At 38.9% G+C, this 26,113-nt stretch overlaps 2 protein-coding genes across 3 annotated transcripts in view; one reads left to right on the top strand and one right to left on the bottom strand.

Moving 5' to 3' along the window:
* Window positions 1–1,673: 1,673 nt before the first annotated feature.
* dcp1a (decapping mRNA 1A) lies at window positions 1,674–10,490 on the bottom strand. 2 transcript variants are annotated; one of them, XM_029506542.1, is made up of 9 exons: window positions 10,348–10,490; window positions 9,949–9,989; window positions 8,831–8,958; window positions 6,169–6,235; window positions 5,892–6,030; window positions 5,554–5,649; window positions 4,427–5,008; window positions 4,069–4,329; window positions 1,674–3,137 (listed from the first exon to the last, which is right to left on the bottom strand). In XM_029506542.1, the coding sequence occupies exons 1-9, from the start codon at window positions 10,477–10,479 to the stop codon at window positions 3,057–3,059; spliced, it is 1,527 nt and encodes a 508-aa protein (XP_029362402.1). In that variant the 5' UTR covers window positions 10,480–10,490; the 3' UTR covers window positions 1,674–3,056. The 2 variants fall into 2 exon arrangements, with proteins under 2 accessions (XP_029362402.1, XP_029362403.1); XM_029506543.1 differs by lacking the exon at window positions 5,554–5,649.
* A 1,030-nt stretch (window positions 10,491–11,520) lies between these two features.
* cacna1db (calcium channel, voltage-dependent, L type, alpha 1D subunit, b) overlaps window positions 11,521–26,113 on the top strand; it is a 74,896-nt gene continuing 60,303 nt past the window's right edge. Inside the window, exons 1-3 of the mRNA XM_029505893.1 lie at window positions 11,521–11,554; window positions 13,889–14,357; window positions 14,672–14,777. Of these exons, the coding sequence (XP_029361753.1) occupies window positions 11,521–11,554; window positions 13,889–14,357; window positions 14,672–14,777 (609 nt within the window). The remainder of the gene's footprint in view (window positions 11,555–13,888; window positions 14,358–14,671; window positions 14,778–26,113) is intronic.

Below are 26,113 nucleotides of genomic sequence, written 5' to 3'. Positions count from 1 at the left end.
ATGAAGGAAAACTTTAAATCATTTTAAAAAGCCATCTCTCTCATGACCTGTTCTCCACACACAGATTTCTGAGTTTCACAGCATTCTTATTAAAAAGTGTATTATAACATAATAACTTTGTATATCATGATAATATGAAATGTATTTATTTTGAAATCATGTGGTGACGTAATATCATTTTATAAAAAAAAAATCTTGCCATGACAGTAAACTTTTCTATAACATGATACTGCCCCCCCAGTCTGATGTTGAACAGGCCGACAATAACTGTCTGGTGACACCTGGTGGTTAGAATAGAATCCAAACTATTTTGATGTTGATCCAAAGGGAAAGAAGTGAAACATGCTTAGGAAACAACAACAACATGTCAAATGAGAGAGAAAAAACATTTCCATTATACATGTTCTTAGTTCTTGTAGGCTCTTTCACACAACTTGTCAGAACTGAATAATTCTAAGTCAAAATCAACTGGTATAAAAATAAAAAAAATTACAATGCTGGTCATAAATAAATAAAAAGCTAAATCAGATTTCAAATCTTTAATATCACAAAAATAGTCATAATAAACCAAATTATGCAGTGACAACAAGCTTAGAAAATGTATGTACTTTGCTAAGGCTTTCCCAAAATTATATCTCTGGCCAATAAGATAAATTACACCACAATGTAAAATAATCTTAAAAATCTTAAATATGTGACTGCATTTAAAAGAAATCTCTACATTACAATTGCTCTTCTGGTGTGCCTTTATTTGACCAACATATGCCAGAAGTGTTGGCAAAAAAAAAAAAAAAATCACCTCCCAAATAAAAAAATGAAAACAGGGAAATGAAGTGAATTGATTACTTGATTTACTCTGGTTGCAGACGTGTCATTTTTCATTTGAAATTTAAAATGTGCCACATGAATAGGACAGAAAAATAATTGTACGAGCAAACAAGAGGATCTACAGTCAGCTTAAACGCACAGGACCGGCGCGTGGATACATTCAAACAGCCTGACCAAATGCAGAGTAACGGGGTCACAATTGATCTTGATCAGACAAAGCCACTTTTTCTATTTTCGAATACACATTTTACAAAGAGAGTTGTAATCGCTGCGGTTCGTGTTGTGAACAAATCTTAAGGAAACTTTTTCATACTCATCCAAAATAATTTGCGTACACATGATTGTTGAAGCAACTGTTCAACACTGATATCACCTTATACCACCGTGGCCTTTGTTCGAAATCTCATCATTAAAATTTTCAGGCTGTTAAATTTTTTTTGACTGTTGTCCCGGCCCTTTGTGTATTTGCGGATGATATTGTGACAACAAGGCAATTGGAGACCTATTAGCATCCATCTTCCAAAATTCATCCTTTTTTAATTCTTTGCACACGGGTTTTCATTCGACATTAAATTGGCTTTCTTTGCTCCTGAACAAGCGGTGTAGCCACTCAGCGCTGCATGTGGGGAGAGAAGTGTGCTTCTCTCTTTTGAAACCAATAAATGCAGCGTTTATGGTTCATGCTGCAGTAGCATATTACTGCACCAATCCCCCCCCCCCCAAAAAAAAAACAAAAACAAAACAAACAATAATAACAAAAAAAAAAAAAAAAAAAAGTCAAAAATACCACAAATTGTTTTGTATTTAAGTCTTTGACTTACTCATGGCTTGAAAAAATAAAATTGAGACGCAAGAATGGAGGTAGTTTTTTTTTGTTTTTTTTTTATAACAAGAAGCTATCAAAAGCACATCAGCTCCCCCCATATTTAAAGCAATCTGGTATTAAAAGGGGTTAGTGTAAACAAGAATCTGATTATAACAGCATTTTCTTCTGTGTATTTTTTGCTTGTAATATTCAAATTGTGGGTCATTTTCAGAACTCGGGTGTTCAGACAAATGTAGCTCTACCGTACCAAATATCCCAAATCTCTGATATCCCTAAAGGCATTGTGACAGCAGTCTATTGCACATTCCCCTCCAACAATATTAAGTACTCTGAGCTCAGCTGGAAGAGGAGAGACAAATGACACAGATTTGGAGAAAAGAGGAAATGTTGAGGGAAAAAAAAAAAAAAAAAGGTAGCTTGTGCATGTGTCTCTTCAAACATGGCACAGTTTGAGATGTCATCTCGAAAGAAAGAAAATCAGCTGAGAGGAACTGTTTTTCACAGTGAGGTCTTAGCTGCAAGTGCTGCTTCAAACATCTCTGGAAGTTCCTTATGTTCACTTGACAAGGGCTAAAAATTATTTCATCAATCATCTATAGTCTCCTCATTGAGACCATGATAAACAAAAAACGCCACAAAAACTGTAATGGCCGATTAGCGTCTCCGTGGTGCTACTAAAAATATTCAGGATTTAACATTGCTCAGGAGGGAGAAGGTTCAATCTGTGAAAACAGGAAGCCGAGCTTGTCTTTTTAAAGCCACACAGTGGACAGTTTGTTTACAATGCCCATAGCAGTTCTGAGGTCCCCAACACAGACGTTTATGTCTTAATAAGTAGTCAGAGTTTAGGCGTGTTATAAGTGTTCCCATACTCTCGCACTGCGAGAACTCCAAGGACGTGAGATGATGAGAAACCAGTTTCTGTAATTCAGAGCTGCAAATTCTTCAGTCCAAAGATGAAAAGTGAAATGATTTAAAGTCGCTGATGCCCCCTTTTTGAAAGACTTAAATAGCAATAACTAACCTTTGGCAGAATGTGGCCAAAGGATTCACTACACTCCTTTACAAAGATGAAAACTCATTGCCGTGGTGGGAAGTTTGATCTTATTCCTTTCTCCCACAGCAGCTCCGGTTTGACATTCGGTGACAAAAAGATGATCCATGTTGACAAGTGCAGCTCGAACAGCATCAGCGTTCGGGCAAAGACTCATATTTAAGTTTCATGTCAGGTACAGAGGATGAAGCATGCTATATCGTTTAAGATGCAGATTTGACCAGTTGTGGAGTGCAGTGTGTGGAAACAACCTGTTGGCTGCGCTTCTTTCACGCCCATCAAGCTCTGGCCTTCTCACAAGTCACAGAGATTGTAGCAATAAACTCAGTGGTGCCAGCTGACGCAGGACTATAGCTTCATGGCACTGAAGTCCTTGGATAGAGTCTGCAGGTAAGCATCATGAATGGCACTAAGGAAGTCTGGGTCATTCTACAGAGAGAGAATATAAGGCGAATCATGAACAGACTGCACAAGTGTTTGGGTATTTGTGTATGTATATGTGCAATATGACAACGTTTGCCAATGATTATTACATGTTCTGAGTGACATTGGGAAAATGTATTGATTATAACTTAAAATATGATGTTATATATGCTAGATGTCCCCACTGTACCGACTTGTGAACTTTATAGTCAAATCTAAGTTTAATGGCGGGAAACCAGTCTCTGTCAAAAACTGTCCAAGTGTTACATGATTTGTGAAAGGATTAGTTTTTTTTTTTTAATCTTTTGGTGCAACTGCAGTGTTGTGTGTGTCAGATGTGTACAGCAGATCGAGTTGAGGCTTTTTATGGAAGCTTGTATAATTTTTAAGAGAATCATGTGATTGATGTCAATAAAGCCTAAAGTTTGGGAGAACAGCACAATAATGCTGATCCAAGAATCCAAGAAGATCCATTTTTCTTCTTTAAAGCAGTGAAGTTTCTCCACAGTTTACTGTTTGTTTGTTTTTTTTCAAAATTGTATAATTTTATTGCTAATAAATAAAAACATCGTAGTTGGCATTTTTTTCTACTTCTATTCAGGTATTGCAACAGTCATAGCAAGTAATGTTGATAATAATAGTAAAAGAGCAGCCAATGATTAAAAGATGCAATTTTTTTTTGAGTTCCTATCACAAATAAAGAAATAATTTTGACTAGGTTCAATAGCTTAACATACTTGATAATTATAAATATATAATTGTATTTTTTTTTCTTTTTATTATTATTTTTACTTATTAATTAATTTCATTTGTATTTTTTTTATTTGAATCTTTTAATTTTACTATTTCAACAGTAACATACTAGCATACTAGCTAAGATTTTTTTCAGGCTAACAGAATTAAAGTTCACTTTTACATCAAAATGTCCCGGTTGTACCTTAATGAGATGGATGAGAGTTTCCTGTAGCTGTGTTTTGCTGCAGGGGGCTGGTGGGGGCTCAACAGCCCCTACAGAGGTAGAGGAGGACTCAGAGGGTTTAGGAAGGACTACTGCTGCTGCTGCTGCTGCTGCTGCTGCTGCTGCTGTTGTTGTTGTTGTTGTCGTTGTCTTGTTGATGGACTGCTGAAAGGCGCTGGGCGATAGAAGAACTGAAACCTCAGGACCTGGAGCAGCAAAAGCTGGACTCATTGGGACAGCCTGAGAACAGGAGGACAGAAACAAGCTGGATGTTAATTTAGTCTGTTTTTGTATCAACGTATATGTGAGAGACGCTGAAGTAACCCTTTCAACTCACAGACATGGGTTTGATCAGGTTTGGAGGCTGAGAGAATGCATCCATCTCTTTGCTGTGCTGGAGAAGGGCTTTCCCCATGGGCTCCTGAAAACTGTGGGGCGGGACCAAGTTGCTTGGCAGGAAATTGGGTGCGAGAACGGGTTTGTGGATGTCTGAAGTCACAGCTGGCACTGCTGGTTTGAGCGTACTGAGTATTTCCTGACCCAAATAAGACACAGAAGTTGCTGGTGGTGCTGCAGGACCACAGGGAGCAGCGCGAGGCTCCGAGCCAGCTGGGGGGACCAGGAGAGGAGAAACTGAACACTGAGGCTGGGGGTCTGGCCTGGGGACTGACTGGAAAACAGGGTTGGGATGGAGTGCATACGGAGTAGGGAGAAGGCTAGGAGCTTGGTGCCGCTGGTTGGACCCAAGGTTTTGATGTGCTGGAGTGGGATAAGACTGGTTCTGGATGTAGGCTGTGGTGGGGTCACTGGAAGGAGTGGTAGTGGTCTGTGCTGGCATGGCAGGTAGAGAAGGATCTTTAGGGAGAGATGAGCCGAAGAGCTCCTCCACTGTGATCTGCTTCACCATTGTGTGAGAACTCTGGTAAAAAGGTAAAAAGAACAAATGAGCAATTAGCTGTCAACCTATGACAAAAATACTTGGTTGGTTCTCCACTGGTTTACGCAAATACAGAAGATCTGTATGGAAGCTAAAGCCCTTAGATATAGAACTCAAATTTTTAAGGTTAAAAAGTGATTGGACATGAAGTCAAATGCAGTCGATTAAATTGCGTTGAGTATTTTGTTGAAATTTTGTTGTAGAAGTTCACTTTTCTTATGCTGACATGCCCCATTATGATAAAGACAATTATATCATGGATCCTGTACGAGTGTGTGAAGTAAGCTCAGAGGCTTCTCTGTGTCTATACTGACAGTCATCTTTGTCAAAACAACTCTCAGAGTCAGCTCATCACCTCATAAAAATAGAGGATGCAAAATAATCCCCGTCAGCAGCAATGAAATAAATTCCATCTTTGCAGCAGCTTTCTTCTGCCAAAAACACAACCATATAAGGGGGGTGGCAGTGACACAAAAAAAAAGGTCTAAAAAAAAAATGTTTTGCTTCAGCGTGTGTAGTGTATGCACCTTTTCGGGTTGTGCTGTGCTGTGGCTACGCTCTGTTGTGTTGATAGCTGCTTTCGCATTGGGCTCTGTGGACCTGTGTGTTTCTCCTGCCTGAGCCTGCATCACATCACACAAATACACACAAATTCAATTTTTCAAAGGGTAAAAAGATTAAATAGAAAGATTTTAAGCAAGAGTTAAGGAGCAAAGAGGCATAATTATTATGTTGAGCCACTGATCCACATAGGTAAAAGATACCCAATAACAGCAGTAAAATATTCAACTGGAAAAGAACACTTGCTCTTCTAAGAACTTAAATAACATGTTATGTTTGTATCTCTGAGTGTTTTCTTACTCACTCTCTGATATTCTTCCTTGGCTTTGCTGAGGAGTTCCAGGATGTCGATGGGCCGTGGTTCTGTGATGCCATTAGTCCTTCCTGGCTCTGCCCTCTCTGGTGACTCTCTCTGGGCATGGTCCGCCTCTTGTTTTACTATCCTGTGGAAGGGGGAAAGCTAAATACATTATCCATATTCTGTGTCAAACCTGTCAAACCAAGACCTAATGGGGGGAAAAGCTTATTATTCTCTCTTATGCAAACACATATATAATGTATACTTATGTCCAAGTACTTACTTGACCATCAGCTGAGCAATGCGTTGACAGTCCCTCTTGTCATAGAACCAAATACTGTAGATACCCACTGCCAAAAAGAACAACAAAAAAATATCTAATTTAGCAGAATATTATGGGTGTCGTGCATGGGTGTGTTCCTCCCTTCCTGGTTCTTAATTTTGTATGAAAATATCATCACAACACAATGAGATAATGGATGTAAACACTGCATTATGTCTAAGTATACAATAGTTATCAGGAAAAATGTGTGCTTCATATTCCCCCATCTTACTGACTGGAAAAATGCACCGACTAGGCAGGTAAACTAGACTTTTGCGCATTTCTCAAATGCTTGTTTATTTATTATATATTTTTTTATTATTATTTTAAAGGTAATTACATTCAAAAGTTACACTGCCTTTTAGTTTTGATTAAAGGGTCAACTTTGCCAAGGGAAGAGACAAGAGCCTTAAGTACTGCCACAATAATTTAGAGCATTCTCATTTTAGTCAGTAAATTTGCCACCACACAAACTGAATGCAGAAAGTTCAATCTGGTCCCAATACACAAGTGGATATTAAACATTTAAGGTGAAAAAGTAGTTGGCTTCATTAACACCCCCAAAAAAAATTTGCTTGAAGAAAAAAAAAAAAAAAAAAGGCCCCAGTAATTGAAACACACACTCTTACACACCATTTACCTCAACTCCAGCCACATTAGAACTAATCGGTTGATAAAATGTCAAATAACTTAAAACAAAAGCTGCATGTTAGAGATTACTGCTTGCTGGCATTAGACTGCATGTGTGCCATTTACGTGTTGAAACACTAACATATTCAAGGTCCCTAGAGACTGTGGTAGCCTAGCAACCTCAGTGTTTTCCTCGCTGTAGCATCTATTGCTACCAAAGGGAATAAAGAGCGATGTAAACAGGTGTGTGAAGGGCTGTGTATCATAGTACACAGCTTTTTCTCTAACTTTGAACACACTTCTTCAGTCTTAACCAGGGAGTTCAGCAGTAGTCAACTACAACCAGTAATGAGAAACTCAAATAATATCTTCCTGGGGCAGCCATCTGCCTGTGTTGGTCTCATTGCTCTTCAATCAAGCTTCTATCTTGCTTTCAATCAGGCTACATTGCTCCATCTTTGCTTTTTTTCCCAGCTGTAGGAGGAGGATTAGGAGTCTCAGAGCTGTCTTGGATATTTGTCTCGGATATTTGTCTCAACATCACAAGCCTGGACACGACAGATGGAAGTGTTATAGACCATTTAATGTCTGAGAAGAAGCAAAGGATCAAGCGGCTTGTTTGGAGGGCAGAAAAACTGAAACAATCCAGGTGAGGGAACTACATTTGCAGCCAAAAGCCAACCAATGGAATAAGAGCAAGAAGAGGATACTTCAAGGAAGAATTTGACTTAAAGAGGTTGCTGCCAGCTGCTAAATGTTTGAAGCATCTTCGAGAGAGCCTGAGTATCATTGCTGACCATCGTACTCAGCACCTGTACCCACTTTGATCAGCTCGGTACAACACCACTCTGAGGAATGAAAATGATAACACCAGCACTTGTGCTTAAGTGAAACAACTGAAGAAGCTACTTTGACTTCAATACTAAACAAGAAATTACATCATGTCTTCAATTCCAACCAAGCTGATTGGCAAGCCAAGTCCAAAAGGGGAGCAGTCTACTCTGACATTGACCCTGGCCATGTTATTTTTTCTGATAAGCAAACAAATGGGAAAACAATCAAATTCATTATTTGTTGCCTTGATGAAACTCCTGTTCAGACTTCTGATAGACTACCTTGGTGGCAGCGCTGTCAGTTATTTTCTAAAGATCTGAGCCATTCCTTACTTTTATCTTCCTGAATGTTGAACTCTTTCCATGAGACTAGATGAGTTTGACTGTAGTAGTAGCACTCCACTGGGTACAGCTATATAATACTATATAAATTCTAAAGTAGCCAGATTCATGACTCTGTCCCATTTGTCTGCTTTTGCCCTAATGAAGTTAGATATCAACTGTAGCCAAATATACCCAAGACTACTACAATCTAGTAAACCTGCAAGAAGTCATGAGTGGAAAAATGTCATCAGAGGAGTTGTTTTTACTAAATGTTGCTCCAAGACAAGAAAAGGGCTTCAAACAAAGGACAGGAGTGCTCCAGAGATCACTGAGGAGGTGTTTATTCAGCATTTTCAGAGGTACCATTTTGATCTTTTGCACTTAATCTGTGTGCATGTGTGATAGAGATTGCCAGTGGCTCATGTATAGATGTGCAGAGTGTATTCATTTATGTAAAAGAATCCTTTATGAGACAGAAGTATGATTGAACAGATTCATATTAGAAACAGAGTCTGTTCTTTAAAAACTATTTCCAAGTTACTGAGTTGATATTTTTCACTGTATTTTTTGTGTTGAAATGGCAAGAAAGGGTCAATAAGCATTTTCTGTTGGTAGACCTATCACAGTTCTCACCATTCGTTCTAAGTTCTAAAGATTTCCCTTTTTTTTTTTTATGAACGCTCAGGGCTAATCTGCAACTAAACTCAGATATTGGACTCATGGCCTTTTGATAGAAAGAACTGTAAATGTTGAGTAGTGGATATTGAATACATATTTCAGCCTTCGCCTGTATAAAAGTTCTCGCTGTATAGAATATTTACTATAAAGACACTCACAGTTGCCGTTCCTGTAGAGCAAGAAGGGGTCCTGCAGCTGGAACTCCAGGTCTTTGTTGATCGGCTCCACCAGGTTTTCTGTGCTAAGTCGGTTCATGATGGTGAAGCCATGGCGAGGAGAGGCAGACCTTTGATGAACAAAGGTTAAAAACAAAATGCAATATTAGAATCTGTCCAAAAGAACTATCACCCCTGCACTCACACTTTGCATAAGATTTAGCACAAGCTGAAATTTTATGTCTGAATTAAAACTTTCTTGCATTTCATCAAAATTAATCAAGTGAAATTATTTTATTAAAAAGGTAACATATGTACTACTATACAAATATATAATTTCATTTATCCAAGGCATTGCACAAAACAAAAGTTTAGACATTTAGATTCTTATTGATAATGTAATACTATCTAGGAGTTTCTGTTCAGCCTAAAATGAATTCTGCAGCAGGACAAATACCTAAATAATACATTCAGAGTCAAAGTACGATCGTCAACAGATGGTCTGATCCTGAAATGACCTGATTTCAACTTCATGGAGTCAGTCTGGGATTACAAAAAGAAACATAAGACACCGACACAGCCTAAATAAAGTGTGTAAAGTTGTATAAGACATTTGAAACAACCAACCTGCCAAGTGCTTTAAAATTAAATTGCAAGTGTGCTGAAGCGAACTAATGCTGTTTGAAAGGCCAACAGTAATCGTCACCAATTTAAATGCGATTGTATGTCATCAAGCAATAAATAGAAACTGCTTGTGGCATTTAATGAAGCATGTTTATTTTTACAGTACTTTTCTCAAGCGCCCATAACTTTTTCACATTACTCTGTGTTTACCAAAAACAGCTGACCAATCACCAAACAGCTTCAATCCCCTTTCTGAAAATTCTAATGTTGGATTTTCTTTCAATTGTGAAAGTTTGGAGGTGTTAAAAAAAAACTGAATAGATGGAATAAAATGTGCGACGTACGCGTGAGGAAGCGCAGTAAATGTTTGTTTACAAAGGCCGCGGCCTACACACGTGTGCGCCACACGTCAGATGACAGCGCAAACAAACATGACGCGAAACAAGCTTCACGGTCGCCGCAACACATCAGCAAAAATAACTCGTTCACTCGCTTACCTGGCATAAACAAACAAGGTGCCCTCAATCTCGGTCTTCTCCTGAAATGAAAAGTAACGCAGCTGGTCAAAAGCAGGAAACAGCTGATGTGGGGGGGAAAAAAACAAACTTGATGGATAATATCAACAGACGCTTGCAATTAGCATCGTCGGCTAACTTGTGTTAGCTAATGCGAGATAACATGAAGTTATTGGCGTTTTAAAGCTGCCGAAACACTAAGAATTGATGCCGCTATCAAACAATATATAAGTGAACATGAATGGATGAACTGAAACCGGACTATCACTGAACTATTTCTTGTTTTGTTTTGTTTTTTTTTTGATTTTCACCAACAGCTAGCATTAGCATGCTACGTAAACTCACGGCGACGTTTGGGATTTCTTAAAAAAACTATCTTACCCATTCGTTGGTTTTGGAGTTGAAGTTGTAAAGCGCCACTTGTCCGGTGACATCGAGCAGCTTGTTGATGTACGGGTCTTGTCTCTGTAGCGCTGCCAGGCTCATCGTATGTCCCGCATTCACCGTCTCCATCTTGGATGTGGTTGTTGCTTCCGCACGGTCGGATGTCTGCAGACACTTCGAACTTCCGCCGTCGCCGGAAACCTCACATGTGGAGAAAAGGTCGTTTATTCGGTTGACACTAATCCGAATCACACTTTAGCTCATTGCCAGTTTATGAGATTGCTCCTTACGAACTATAAATGTGTAGGAAATGATGCTTCTCGGCGTTCTTGTCTTATCTTATCTTATCCTGGCCTGGTTTATTTCAGCCAGTGTGTTTTCTAAAAAACAGATTATATTAGGAGACATGAAAATAGATGAAATGGCTAATGGCGAAAACATACACTGTTATGGTGCAAATCTGGCAACAATGGACGATGGCCTGGCCAAATCGTTTGCTAACTGCTGAGGACGTTAATTTGAACAACTTGGAAAACAATAATAAAAAAAAAAGGTTAGAAACCCGTGGTTGATCGAATTAACTTTTAATGCGCCACGAAGAGGAAAGAAAATTATAATCAAAGAGATACAATTCATTTTAAGTGGACAAAAACTCTTAAATGTCGTTGCCAGTTAAGGGTGCTAAAAACCATTCACATTATCCTCATGTTCGGTTCATTTTAGGTCTGGATTAAAAACTACCACAGGGCTGCGCTGCAACACTTACATCTGGGTCAAACATGACATGTGGCGTTTAATCCCGCTGTTTTTAAAATTTAAACGTTTCACACTGACTCTGTTATACAAAGTTTAAGCGACTTTAATAAAATGCAAACCATATATAGCAGACGTCCAAGAAAAGGGGCAGGTAGACCTCTTTGTGATTGATTGTGTGGCCCAGTTGAGCTGCAGCTGCCTGCTTCACCTGCCTCTGCGGAGGGAGCATTGCTGCGGGGATTATAATCGGAGGATTACGCGCTACTGTGAAACTGTTATCCTCCATACAGGCACAGGTAATCCAATCACTGGTAACCTTCCAGCACAGCCCGGCAACTCATTTCCCCTGGAAAAGCCGCGGAGTGAGGGCAGAAACCGGCACTATGAGGCCCCGGAGGAGAGCCAGGTGACAGAATGCCGTTCATTATTAGGGGAAGGCCCCTGAGGGGTAAGTGTGAGGACCCGGGATACAGTGAGTCTTTAGGGGCTTAACTGGGGGGGCTGGATGAGGGCTCGTCGGTTATATCTTCCTATCCTGAAATACCCAGAAGAGAGAGTGGGCCGCCCTCACATGAGTTGAACTAGTTTCCCTCACATGTATAGACTCATTATATTCATCCTAAACCTTTCATGGCCAGGTGCTGCTTCATGCAAAGATTATTATCCTAGCTCTGTCAATACACCGACATCAGTAGCAGCTGTCATCTCCCAAAATATGTTTTTTTTTTTGTTTGCTTGTTTAGTTTCTTTCTTGTAGCCTTTTGCATCACTTTAAATCTAGTCCCACTTGTGTTTTGATTGTTTACTAAATCTGACTCCGCAAACATCAAAATGAGATGTTCAAAATCCGCCCTGAGGAAGTTCTGAGTTCCGGGCAGCGACAGGTGCATTTCCAGTGTCGTGTCCTGTGTGTGTGTCCGTCCCCAGCAGCGGATTGACTGGCTGCTGTCAGCTGCCGTCCTCCCTCTCTCATCCGCCCGCAGATTCACAGGCGGACACCCGGATGTGGAGAAAATGTTGGGCGCTCCTGTCAGGGTCCGCGCTGAGGAAACATCTCATGTTTCTGGTTAAAGGCGCACCGACAGCTCCGCACGTTGATGTTGTTGTTGTTGTTTTTTCCGACGATGAGTTGGATTTAAAACGGATTTTTTCGATGTGGATTCGAGGATGCAAGAAGTCGATGAACAGTCTGAAGGTAAAACAGGATGAGAGACGGAGAGAAGAGACAGGAGCGCTCCGGTGCTTTATTCTGCTGGATAGCTGCCTTTTTTTGTGTGTGTTTGTGTGTGTAATTGTTGTGTCTGCCTTTCACATGCTTTTTCCAACTTCTCCCAGAGAAAAGGTTGGGCATTGACGCCTGTACAGGCTACACGGATGAAACATTGAATCCTCAGGGAAACGAGTTTTTTTTTTTTTTTTTTTGAAAAGTGTTTGGTGTAATGCTCTGGTCGAGCGATCGGCTTGGACCCATGTGACAGCTTGTGCTGGGTGCTCTGTCCCGAAGGAGAGGAGAAAGGCCGAGTCAACTTTCCAAGTGAATCTCGTTAGTTTGTGTTTTGTTTTGTTTTATAGGCTTTTTAGGAGTCATGCCTCCAAGCAAACACGGAGCTCAAAGTAAAGTCGGGAACAGCTTGGAGGATCCAGTGGGACAGATGTGCAGGAGCTCTGGGATAATTCCTGCTATTTGTCACAAATATCAGACAGCCTCACGCTGATGATGTGTCCTAAGGAGGCCCTGTCCTGCACCAGCGCCCTCCTAATTCAGATTAATGTTGATTAGCTTTGGTTAAAACATCCTACTTTTTCGGATTTTATCCCACTTTTTTGATCAGGCCAAGTTCAGACAGCTTCCCAGATAAGTTTGTAATGAAGGATCGTGGTGATTGAGCTGGTCCATCTCTGTGTGGGAGCAGTTTCAGCTATGATATTACTCCCTGATGCAACTCTGTAGAGATGCAGTGAACCAAAGTGACTGTGTCAAGGACAATGTCTTTTTCACTGGAGGTTTACATTGATTTTAATGACTCCCCCTGTCTCTCTCATTCATGCAAGCTGCCTCCCCTTTCCCTCTGGATCAGTCTCTCTCTGTCTTCTCCACACTCCCTCAAACTACTCTCTCCCTCCTCGTCACTTTCATGCTTATTTCTACATCTTCACTCTTAACTTCAAGTCCTGCTCTCTTTCCCCAGTGGGCAGTCACAGTTGTTCACAGAGGCTATTGAAGTTACACCAGGCAGGATTTGAACTAATGTTGCATTGGACTTATTTGCCAGACTTGCACAAGTGTACCAATTACCCCATTCAAAGATGTTGATATTCTTCCAGTTGTCTTTAAAATGTAAATTTAAAAGTAGTTTTTATTTAATTCATTTTGAATTGAAATTTCATTCACCATTCTGTTGTCACATAGCTGATGACGGTTTTTTTAAGCACTCTTTAAACTTTTTGTTCATGTGTTCTGAATATTATTGAATATTCTAATAATATACAATTCTATTATGTCTTTACTCCAATGACATTTGATGGAACAAGTTCTCTAATCAGAAGATTTGTGCTTACATATTGTTTACATTGAATATGTTGTTTTACTTGTGTTGACCAAACAACATTTTCTATGACATTACTTTGTGCTACAGAGCATCCCCATTTTTCAATAAGAACGTGACAAAAATATCAGTGTAGTAGGGGACCATCATGTGTGAAAGTGTTTTTATACTTAAATTCAATTTCAAAATGGTTTAACTATCTTTTCTCTGTCTTCCCCCTCATCATATTGCTCCAGGGGCACAGTATGCCAGCAATCGAAGGACCACTCCCTCCACTGAGGCCTCGGCGCCCTGGTCAGAAAGCCACACCAATCTGCCCAAGCTCCATCCATCGGAGTCTCTGCAGGCCCCGGCCAGCACTGGTAAGCCCGTCGGCTCCTCTCATGGCCTCCTTGGGGCCAACAGTGGCATTCAGAGTTCTGGTGGCCCCGGCTCCGCTGTCAGCCCAGTCCTTGCATGGCACGCTGCTATTAGTGCCGCTCGCCAAGCACAGGACGATGCTGCGAAGCCTGACAGGAGTTCACAGCCTTCAGTTTGCACCACTGGACCTGCCCCTGTTGGTTCACTGGCGCAGAGGAAGAGGCAGCAGTATGCCAAAAGCAAGAAACAGGGAGGATCGACCAACAGCAGGCCACCCAGAGCTCTGTTCTGTCTCACTCTCAACAACCCCATCCGCAGGGCCTGCATCAGCCTGGTGGAATGGAAGTATCCTTTTTCCCCGGACACCGGGGTAATAGTTGGCTGGATGGATGTGTTTGGATGAACAATGGATGCATCACCTCATCAGTCAGAAAAATAACAAACCTTTACTGTTAGAATAGACTAATTACATCAAAAGTAGGTGACTGGTTGTGTTGATCAATGGATGCTTTCAGGAGATAATTGATCGATGAGTTTTTCAATGTATGGACCTAACACTTCATGACTTTTTAGTAATTTTCAATTAATCAATTTAAATGTAAATAGCTATACAAAAATCTTTCTTTGAAGAACCGTGTTCTTTAACAATCTACCTCCAGACCCTTTGATATCTTTATACTGCTGTCTATTTTTGCCAACTGTGTGGCCTTAGCCATCTACATCCCCTTCCCTGGAGACGACTCCAATTCTACCAACCAAGAACTGGTGAGTGCTGCTGGAAAAGTAATCAAGGCTTGATGATATGGATAAACTGGAGTTAGTGGAAATATGCTGTAGATCCCTACCTGCACTTTAGTGCAGTCACAGTCATAGTTAACTACACACAGAAGGATTTTGAGAGATTGGTTCAGTGTCAAAGGTGAAATGTCCAAAAAATTGTATTTGCTGTTCATGGAAAGTGTTGGTTTAGCTTTATTGAATTCTCAGAAGAGCAATTTGGAGAATGAGCACTTAATAGCTTTTCACAATCTGGAGCATGTGTAAGAGTATTAGATACTAGTATCTTGTGCTTCGAATAGAAAACACATACATGTAAATCTAAATAGAAATATGAAGATCATTTTATCTAGTTGATGTTTCTAATTTACTGGTGCTAAGCAACATATAATCAGAAGCAATGAGAACAAACTGTTGTTGTTGCAGCAGCTAATGAGATTCAGTCATGTAAGATTTTATGTTTTTTTTTTCTCTGCATTTATTTCTTAGAAAACTTCAAGCTCACATTATAATTGTTAATCGTTATAATCGTATTTTATTTCTCCCAAATGATCAGAAAAAACACTTTCTTATTTAACACCAGTGGTGTCAAAGCACACAAATACTTCTGGATTTTCTGCCCAAATGTTGAGATATGAAATCCATATCCAAAAAATCAACTCAGACCTCAAAGCATTTTAAAATAAATAAAAAAAAGTCAAGGTCAAGAACACGTCTGATCAAAGCCATTGCAACCAAGTTTATTTAACACTCTTCTTTTTGACCGCCACAAAAGCTTTGTGATTGGAAAGGTTTTGCAATTTACATATTTCTTTGCTGCACGTGGTTCTTTAGATGTTGCCTTCTTAGTTGTGCAACAAGGATAAAAGTTTTTCACACGTGGACTGTATGGCTCGCTGCTAGTACCACTATTTGTCATCATCCAGATTACCCACAAGAACCAGACACAACACCTTTGCATGATTGTGGCAGGCTGGATGTGTTAGTTGCGTCAGAGGGCTTTCCCGGCAATATTTGGATGGATGCGTTGGGCTTCATTGTTGTGTTGGTGTAGACAAACACAGGTTCACATCCCCACACCGCCGCCCCCAGCCACACACACACACACAGTGGGCCATCCCTCTGTGTGTGTCACAGTGGTTTCCCATGTTGTCAGAATGGGAGAGCTGGAAACCAGTTTGCGTAATTTGACAAACTAAAAATGAAAAAATGATGATTATACAATTCAACATAATGAATGATTCTGATTATGTAATAATTTGATTAAATAAACATTTTGTTGAAATCTTCGTAAAACTAAACACTAAAGACAAGAATGTTAAGCATTTACATACATTTATGTAGCCACATCATAAAGGCGGTTAATGATGGTTTGTCTGAATAAATGGCGCACGTGCTTAAACAGCTTTTGCAGCTTTATATGATGATGATAACGGAGTCGTGATGAAAAAAATCTAAAGGGAAAGCTTCAGCTGTTTTTACACCTCAGTGAAAATTTACTTCAGATTTTATTGCCAATATTCTCAGGGGGCCTTGTCATGCAGTGCAAACATTGACTTTTTTCTCTGGCACCGACGAAGGATGTTCTTAGCTTTGGAGGATATTGCTTGCTTGTGTGTGTGTGTGTGTTTGTGTGTGACATGTAACATGTTTCCTTAACAGATGGGAATTATTCATGCTGTCCAAGTCTACACTTACCACACACTGCATAATGTACAGTGTGTGTGTGAGAGCAAGAAGGAAAATATGAATGTTAATACAGTTTTCTGTCAGAGAGAAAGTAAACATCTGTTTTGAGAAAGCCATTTCTTATCATCTTGAATTAGTTTTTCAGGATGATCTTTCAAATATGAATCAAAAAGCAATTTTTATTTTGGTTATGGTTATGTCATATTTAAAAAATCAAATGTACTCTAGAGAGTAATGAGGTTAAGTCTTCTAATACTTTTTTCATTGATGTGATACACTTTGGTTCAGATCCAAGTATTTTCATTATTGGTTAATTTGTTGATTATTTTCTCCCCAACGATCATGTCCATAATTGCTTTCTGAGAACTTTATGTCTCCTCTGAATCTTTTACTTGACAACATGAATTCTGCATGAATGCCACCATCAATTATTGGTCTTTTCACTGGACCAGGAGACAAGAACAGGCAATTGTGGGTCTGCTTTTAAATACCATTCACTGAAATGTTAAAGGAGAACCATTTTTTCAATTTCATAAAAGTCTGCAGGACGTGATTAACAGTGCTGCACGCTATCCTGTATGTTCTGTGGAATAGGTGCACCAGTACTTTTCTAAAAAGTGTTTTTTATCCATTCAAGCTTCTGTGGGTTTCTCTGAACTCAGTAGCAGTTCCACGTATCCCTTTTGAGACAGCATGGGAGTTTTTTGAGCAGCTCCTTCATGACATTATAAATTATATTCATATGCAGCTCAAATGACTATCACATGCCTCTTAGTCATGCCCAAGATGAAAACATCAGCTGTGGACATTAGACATTGGCATTAATAATGCTTAACTCATTAGATTTCATGCTCGAGGCCATTGATGGTTTAGCCCAATAATCATTCATTAGATATATGTATTTATACTGTAATATTATGTATCACTGCGATGGGCTCATGACCCGTCCAGGGTGTACCCTTCCCTCGCCCAATGTCTGCTGGGATTCGCTAAAGAGCCCCCCCCAAACGGATAAGCGGTACAATTTCAATTAATCATATATCATATATCAACTGCATAAATTTGTTGGGGGAGTTGAAGTGTTGTGAGTGAGGGAATCTTAAGACCTGAGTGTTTGTTTTAATTTATACACAAGAATGAGTGAGTCTGATGGACTGAGAGAAAGTGTGAGTGTGAGTGTGTGTGTGTGTGTGTGTGTGTGTATATGTGTCAGAGCAGGTTGAAGGATTAAGCAGAGATTAGTTGTCAGTGAATGAGTGAGAGGTTACGGAGAGGGAGAGGAGGAAAAGAGAGCTGGGTGCATGGATAGACCGGAGGATTGGTGGATGGGTGAAGAGATGTAGGCCGGGAGCTTACAAGTGGGAGGGTCCACTGATAGAGAGGAGATTTGATGAATGCTGTCTTGTGACTGATTTGGTTTCATGTCCATCTATCTGTCTCTCAAAAATTTACATCATTAATGAAAATGTGTCCCAATACTGTTCCATACTTTTTTAAAGAGAGAAACATAACCTGGCACAGAAGCAACATTCATTCATTTTCGACTGTGGAGCACAGACTGAGTGACATTCTAACAGGTGTATGTTCATTGAAGAAAATGGTGCATTTTGTCATTCTGCAGCTGACATTGCTTTCCATTGACATCGGACAGCAAAATTGCATGCAAGCATGGATGTTGGGTGTCTCGCCCAAATACAGTTATGCATTGACTGTGAAGGTCTGCGGCATTGATATGCGCTCACTCTTCTCTTTTTGTGACCTTTGCTTTATTTGCTTCTCTCATCTCTCCATAACTCCCAGGTTATTAAAACTGTCTCTCTGCTTCCTTATTGTCCGCCTCTTCCTATGCTCGCCTCTCCTGTTTTCCTCTTTGTTTCCTCCTTGTTTATTCCTTGTCTCCTTCTCCTCTCTTCTCTTCTCCTCTCCTCCTTTTGCAGTGCAGAGTGTAGAATGATTAATATCCTATTAAGCTGTTAAGTGATTTAGCAGACTTATGACGGCCCCTTTGGCATGCTGGCTTACTACACTGCCCATCAGCACATAATCCTATAAGAGCCCTATATGAATATGCCCTATGTATGAAATCAGAGGCGCAGTATATGTGTTTGAGTGTGTTTGTATGACTGAGTAGTGCTGACTGGGAAAATCAGGATGTCTGTTGGGGTTTGGCATGAATTATTGTATAAATAATGTATAAATAATATGATGAAACTATAGACTAATCTAAGCAACTCACTCGGGTAGGTCAACTGTGGTGGCATCTTGCATTTAAACAACAAGGCTGTATTGAATTTATCACAATTTTTTTTAATTACGAGTTGCAGCTTTTTGGAAGAATGCTGCCAAGAAATGCTGTGGAAACAATTTTTTGTTTTGGAAGTGTTCATGACACTTTATGAAAAAGTATTTCCTATCATTGCCTTTCATTCCTAACATACCCTTAGTCTCTGTCTAAATCTAGGTGATTCCTACATTTGAATTTTAGCATAATCTTAATGTCCCCATTGTATCTGTTTAAACTCTATCATAATCGATAAGCAGTCAAAATTAATACTGTGATTATAGCTGTATAATTAGAGCACTATTTGATATATTCACACCATTAAAAACCAATGCCATATTAATTCTATGCAGTCAAAAAGTTTCTTCAGTATTTTACTCAAACTAAATCCTCTGATGTCCATATAAACAGGGGTATGAAGCCTTTCACATCTGAAGTCAAAGTAAACAATTCTTCATGTACATGCAAGATACACAGAGGAATTGAAATTATGTTTGTTCTTTTGTCCTCTACAGTGTAACACAAAAAAAAAGTACAAAATGAATGAAATATAGAAGTTAAAACACTGTAAAAAATGATATAGATGTTTGAATCACAATGAATAACGTGAGAAGATGCTGAGTCACCACTTGGCTCTGAACAATTGCTGTATATCAAAGGCTGGTATGAGGTGAAGGAGCAGTTGTGATAGACAGCACCCAACTGTATTCTAAGTGCTGCAGCACATGAGATTATATCATGGATAACAATTAATAACAGCCTATAAAGCGGACAAAAACACGATGTACAGATTCATAGATAAAGATGCTCCACTCGGATCTACACTCGGATGTTGTCTGCCTTAATTGGATGATTGTGCTGGTGCTGTTTACCTGACTGGTTGTGTATGTTCTCATCACTGGAATGGATTATAACTGCATGTGGGTGAGTTTTCACATGAACATCATGAGTCAGGGATTAAAGGGTAAATAATCTCTTGGCTAATGCAGGGATGGATATTGGTGATAAAACCATAGTAATGAGGCGCATCGTTTTCTGATGAAAACCATAGGAAGACTGTGCAGCACAACCATCTCAGTCTCGCTCCAACAACAACCCTCCGATACGACCTGTAGGAGCATCTGCCACTCTTTGGGTTCGGCGTTATCATGGTTACAATCACAAATATGCAGATCTTTTTTTCATGATGCCTTTCTTTCAAGTCAAGGCTTGGTTATGTTTAAAAAAAGATTGTGATTTAGGTTAAAATAACACCCTCAACGTAAAAGCATCTTCGTTGCCATGGCTGCAAAAATCACATTGCAGTTGACATTATTGATTCTCATTGGATAATAGAAACAGCACAAACTGCTCCACTAACACAGAACTTGGACGCTGCTCTCCTGTGGCATATACCTGAGGATTGGTGACCCCAACCTCCATCTGGTGTGGACTTTAATGCTCGACAAAATACATCACCATATCTCTCCCTTTGCTCCTGTCATTATTACTTTGGTCACTGGTTGTTGCCTGAGAGGAACTCCCCCAAAACACGGCCTATGGGCTGGAAAGTCTTTTGTTTCTTGTGCCTGAGAAAAGTCATGTTGGCGCACAGCAGGAAATCATCCAGGATTCATCCTGATTTCATTTATTTCAAATGAAAATGAAAATGCTTCTTATAAACCTGCCTGCAAAACATCAACTCTCCACTGCACTTAATCTGGGTCCCACCCTCTCTCAGCTGCCCTTTTATAGTTTTTAAATGTGTTTCAGGTTCTCTGTGGGTTTAACGTACCAGATTGTTTGATCTCAGGCAGTTTAGCTGAGGTTACCTATGGCATGTCAAGCAAAGTGCTTTTTGTTTCTCCTCATTACATCAGCCAAAGACCTGGTCTGATATTTAGAGGTAAAGAGAGATATTTTTTTTTTTTAGAAAGTTGCAAAAATGTGTTTTTGACAACTGTTATGATATAATATTGTGCTGTTTTGATTTTTGCTCCGGAGAAGCAGCAGTATATTTGACCTGTTCTTAAGCACAGCACTTATTGTGCATGTACCTTCATAAGTGAAATAGCTCTTGGTTATTTAACAGAATATATATAAAATATATTTCATGGTATTTCAGGGTATATTGTTAGCATCTAGAAAGAGAACCGATTCAACATTTTTTTTGTCCAGTCCATTCTGTCTGTTTGTGTGTATAACCACAACCTTGATACACAGAGCTTGGAGTACACTTGTCTATGTGCGCGTGTCTTAGTCATGTATGGTGTGTATGTTTCATATTACACGTGTTTGTGTTTGTCTTTGTGCTTGTTGTGTGTGATTCTGAGAACAGAATGTCAGGTTGCGTCATATTTCTCTGTCAGGGATTAAAGGTTTAGAGCAGAGGGGAAATGAGAGTCACAGGAAGCAGCACACTACTCCAACCAGCGAGTGAGTGTGTGTTTTTGTGCTCATGACTTTTTTTTTTGGATGTATGAGTATGTTGTAATGAAAGACAAAGTACTGGATGCAGACACCGCAGCACTTAGAGAATGTTTTAATGAATGCTTTGCCATGAGGGCTTAACAGGAATACGAGCTATTGACCCAAGTGTCTTATTATATGATCACATGCTATTGTGAGTTGCTTAACGTGTCATTCCTTGATGTATGGTAACTGATCTAATGATCATCTCAGCAAATTGTTTCTGGGAGGATGGGAAGGTGCTGGAATATGAAAGAAAACTGAGCATGTATCTGATCCCATGTAGCAGTTTAATTAGGTTTAGGTTTAATTAAAGTCATTTTGTAGTTTAATTATAGGGCACTTTATTTCCTTTTTAAACATTTGCCAGACTTTGATTTATTGATTTTTATTTATTTATTTATTTATTTTTTACCCCCCGCCACTGTGTTTAAAACAGGTCAACATTTCTAGATTGGCTTGATCAGTGTAACAGTCCTTTGAGCTGGATGATTAATTTTGTAACTAGGAGGATGCAAAGAATGAGGGTGATCATTTTAAAGCATGGAGATGACTGTCTCATGTTAGCAGAGCAACCACGGCCCAGTCATTTCAACAACACACTTCAAGTGTCAGACAGTGGAAAATGTACAATCTTACAAAAAATACATTCATGTATTTTTCTTGTATTTTATTGGGTTATTGGGAATTTCATCCTCTTCCTAGTGGACAAGTTTAATATATTGGTAGCATTAACGCAACCCAGCTACCAACCAACAAAAGGTGTAAATCTTTGTATTTGTTAATCTGCTCCTAACAAACACTGTCTTTGGTAAAACATCAGTTACAGTAATTGCATTGAAACTCATACATTTTTGTTATTATGCTAGATTATCTGTTTACAACTTACTATGTGTTATGATGTGAATTCAGGCATATGTGACACAGCATTGGTATCATGTTTCAATTTAACATGTAAAAACAAGAACAGGAGAGAGACATGGAAAGAGAGAGATCAATTAATTGTATTGGTGATCAGATTAGGGCAGCATGTGACTGGTCGTTGACCTAGCAAGTTATCAGCCTTCAGGGCAGCATTTTGACAAACACTATATCACACAATACAGACACACTAAGCACATTCAGGACGCACATAGATAAATTGTATGGGCTATGTGTGTAGGAAGGGATGAAGATCTTTTTTAGATATTTTTATTTTTTTACTATGTTCCTGTCAGTTGTCAGGGTTGACGGACAGACAGAGCCACACGACTGCATAGTTCCAAACTGGGCCCAAGTTGTTCGCCTCATAACTTACTAAATGCTAAAATTTACAGGGCTTAAAATAAGAAAAAATCCTCAGCCTGATTTTTTTTTTCTGTGGGGGTGCAATAGAAACTATTTAATTCCTATTCTAAAGACAAAATAGTAAATAAATGACAAAAAGGCTTGTCGCCTCTGCCCCTCTCTTCTATCCACGCCCAGCCAAGTCCTTTGTCTGTTGTTAGTCTATAACATTTATATATATCAGCATCAGTCCGTTGATCGGAAAGGAAAAGAAAAGAGGGAAAGAAATAAAGGGTGAAGACATTTTCTAAACAAATATTTAAAAAAAGGTGGTGACGGTGAAGCTGGGACGAGAAATGTAGAGCGAGGTAAGAAACAGCGCAGTTAGCTTGTAACGTAAGCTAACTGGCCAGCTCTAATGCTAACATCCATTAGCCTAGCCTGTTTTAAAGCCCGACACAAAATATTATCTTTGACAGAAACAGCTGAGTTTGGTAGCTCCATCAGAAAGGAAGAGACGGAGAGGAGAGGGCTGCAGCTGAGTCAGGTAACAGTGAGGGGATTTATTTAAGCTGTTGGCGTTATTTCCGCACTTTTTGACAAAGATATTTAGAAATTTAGAAGAAGTACTCCTCCGCGTCAGACACAACAACAGACACAAGGACCACGATGTATAATGAAGAATGAGAATGAGGATCCTCAATTAAAAAACCAAATCTCTTAGCATCATATAGTTATAAATGAAAAGTAATGAGTGGAAGATAATATCAGTTTTAATCAAGTTACCTCCATGTTGGGCTTTAAGTATTTCCCAACCACAACTCCTCCATATTGGTGTCCTGTGTCCTGTTTTACTGCCATTTTCGTGCCATGATGAATTAAAAATATTTATGTAAAAAAGGATCTGGTGACAGTGCATACTGTGTATAGTCAGCGTGTGAACGGCATTTTTACATCCCCATTTGTTTCTTCTGCCCATGAACTATCTTAGAAGTGAACTCCTGGTATAAACTTATTCACACAGCAACATTTCACTCCCCACATAGACTCTGAACGATGCCATCACAGCTAATGAACTTTTTAGTCGCGTTGCATTGTTTATCGTTCAGATGCCCACCAAATGGAACTTGCTGTTCCACAACTTGTAACCGTGAAGTGAAAAGAACAGGCTGTGTTTTCTGCTCTGTGATCAGATAACAAATGATCGTGCTGCCCACACACTGGCCTTTGACAAGAATAGAAATTCTTAAATGAGTACATAAAGTTACCAAAAAGTGACAAATTACTTGAGTTATATATTAATTATAAGGATATGACTTTATACTTTGTACAGTAAGCGTGTAACATGCGACTGTTTTTCTGTATTACTTTATTGCTATTATTTGATTATATCTTGATAAATCTATCTATAGCAGGACTGTTGGAGGACTCACATCTTGATATGCCAGTTGGCAGAAACCAGCAGCATTTAGGTGGAGATGGCAGGATGTATGGAGAGATAAAGATAAAGGGAAGAGTGGGTTGGACAGTGTGAGCAGGACCGTAGATGCATAGAAATATAGATGTCCTTAAATCTTCATTTACTCTGTTGGTACAATCTCTTACAGTTCAGTCACTGGCCTCATGTCATAAAAAAAATTGTGTGTTATTTACTTGGGAAAGCCAGTTCCAGTTCCTTACAGTACGATTTTCAATACTTTTCTGAGGAATAAAAGAAAATTTGATTGAATTAGGAACATAAACTTCATTTATTTAAGAGTTTTTTCATAAAACCTTCAACTTTTTATTTACGAAACAGCAGTGTTTTTAACAGTCATTGCTGTTGTCGCCCTAAGTAAATTCACTTGAGTACTGTACTTCAGTACAGTTTTTGAGTATCAGTAATTTACTTGAGTATTATTTTTGGGGGATACTTTTACTTTCACTTCACTACATTCGCTACTTTTGCACTAGTCTAACATTCCTTGTTCATTGTTTTTAATTGTAAGTGTTTTGTAACACGCACACCTCTGTGCATGCTCCAGGTATGAATATGGAATTTTTTTTTAATTCTCAAAAATTAAAAACCAAAAAAAAAAAAAAAAAAAAAGCGGAAAAATTCTAATGGTATTTGGGAAAAATAAAATGGATTTTATAGGGCTTTACTAAACTACTAAACAACTACTAAAACTTACTTGGTATTTCTACGTTCATGTACAATAACTATGAAACTTTTGAATATTATGTGAAAAAAGTGTGTTATATGAAGAAAGTTATGCATAAAGTAAAAATACCAATCATTTTCTTTTCACCGCTTCTGAAATGTGTGAGATTGGAGTTCACTGTTAAATAAATGTAGTTCAACGGATTGTGATGTCTACGTTTGTGTAGCAGCAAAAAATATATTTTTTTCTCTGCTTCATTGTAAATAGAATAATTTAGTATTTTCATTCTGTTCAGAGGTAGCAAACAATTTTAATGTGTCAGGATGGGATTATTTTTCCTATAATTAGGATGAAGTACCGTAATATGTTATGCTTACTTCACTGGGTTCACCAATATACAAAACATTTACTAAATATTTCAGTAGATTTTATTTATTTATTTATTTATTTATTTATTTATTTATTTTTGGGGGGGGGGTTATTATTATCCCAAATATAAATTAATGTAAGAATCATATCATCATTTATTTTGTACCCCTCTATCTGTGTGTGTGTGTGTGTGTAGGTGTGCATTCATTGGAAAGTATGATCATACAGCTTTATTAGTGTGCAGTCCCATCGTTGTGAGTCATTTCCTTCCTTCTCTGAGCTGTCACTCCTCTTCATCATTACCATGTGTTAAATATAGACTCTGTATAACTACAGCAAACATGCCCACAAAGACACTGTCTGATGTGGAAGAGAATACTAATTTCAGTTGAAGAAGACTAAAATACTTGTTTTAATAGGTTAGAGTCAAAATACTCATCAGAAAAGGATTTTTGGACAATATCCCTTGTTCGCAGCTGGGGAGCAAGATGTCAAGTTTTACATCCATTTGCGTGACTGACATGCAAATGTGTGAGGGTTATTTAAGTGTTTGTGTGTTTTAAACAGAGCCCGGGAGCTTTACAGGTTTTTAGGCTGTAGGGTGACATGCTCAGATGTCAAGAGGCCTGCTGAACCAACTGCTTAGCACCCAAACACCCAGAGACCGCAGCCCAGACACTGCACCGCAGGGAAATGTGGAACACTAACACGCAAACACACACAGTAACATTTTTAAGCTGTCTATGCCAAAGCAACGTTTTGACCAGACATTACTCTCACAGCAGAGCACACTTACAGAATACAGCGTTGAGCCAACAAAAAACTAAACAAAAACTGTGTTCTGCTGAATTAGACCCCACATTTGATGTCTGCTCAGTAGAGCTCAGTGTATTTCAATGTAAAGGTGACACACAAAAGTAAAAAAAATTTTTTTTTCTAATAATTTCAGCACAAAGTGAAAAGCAACTAAAACAACATTTAATGTACATGACCATTTTCTTCTGTGTGTGCCCCCCCCTCACCATGTACTGTAGAATTTGAAATATATATTTGTCATAGTAAGATGAAAAGGTAAGATGATTGATTTCACCAATAAAACACTGGCTGAGGTCTGCAGGTAATTCGTG

This window comes from Echeneis naucrates, chromosome 7 (assembly GCF_900963305.1).
Source record: "Echeneis naucrates chromosome 7, fEcheNa1.1, whole genome shotgun sequence".
NCBI lineage: Eukaryota > Metazoa > Chordata > Actinopteri > Carangiformes > Echeneidae > Echeneis > Echeneis naucrates.
The sequence above is the reverse complement of the archived record's forward strand: the minus strand, read 5'-3'. Positions and strand labels throughout refer to the sequence as shown.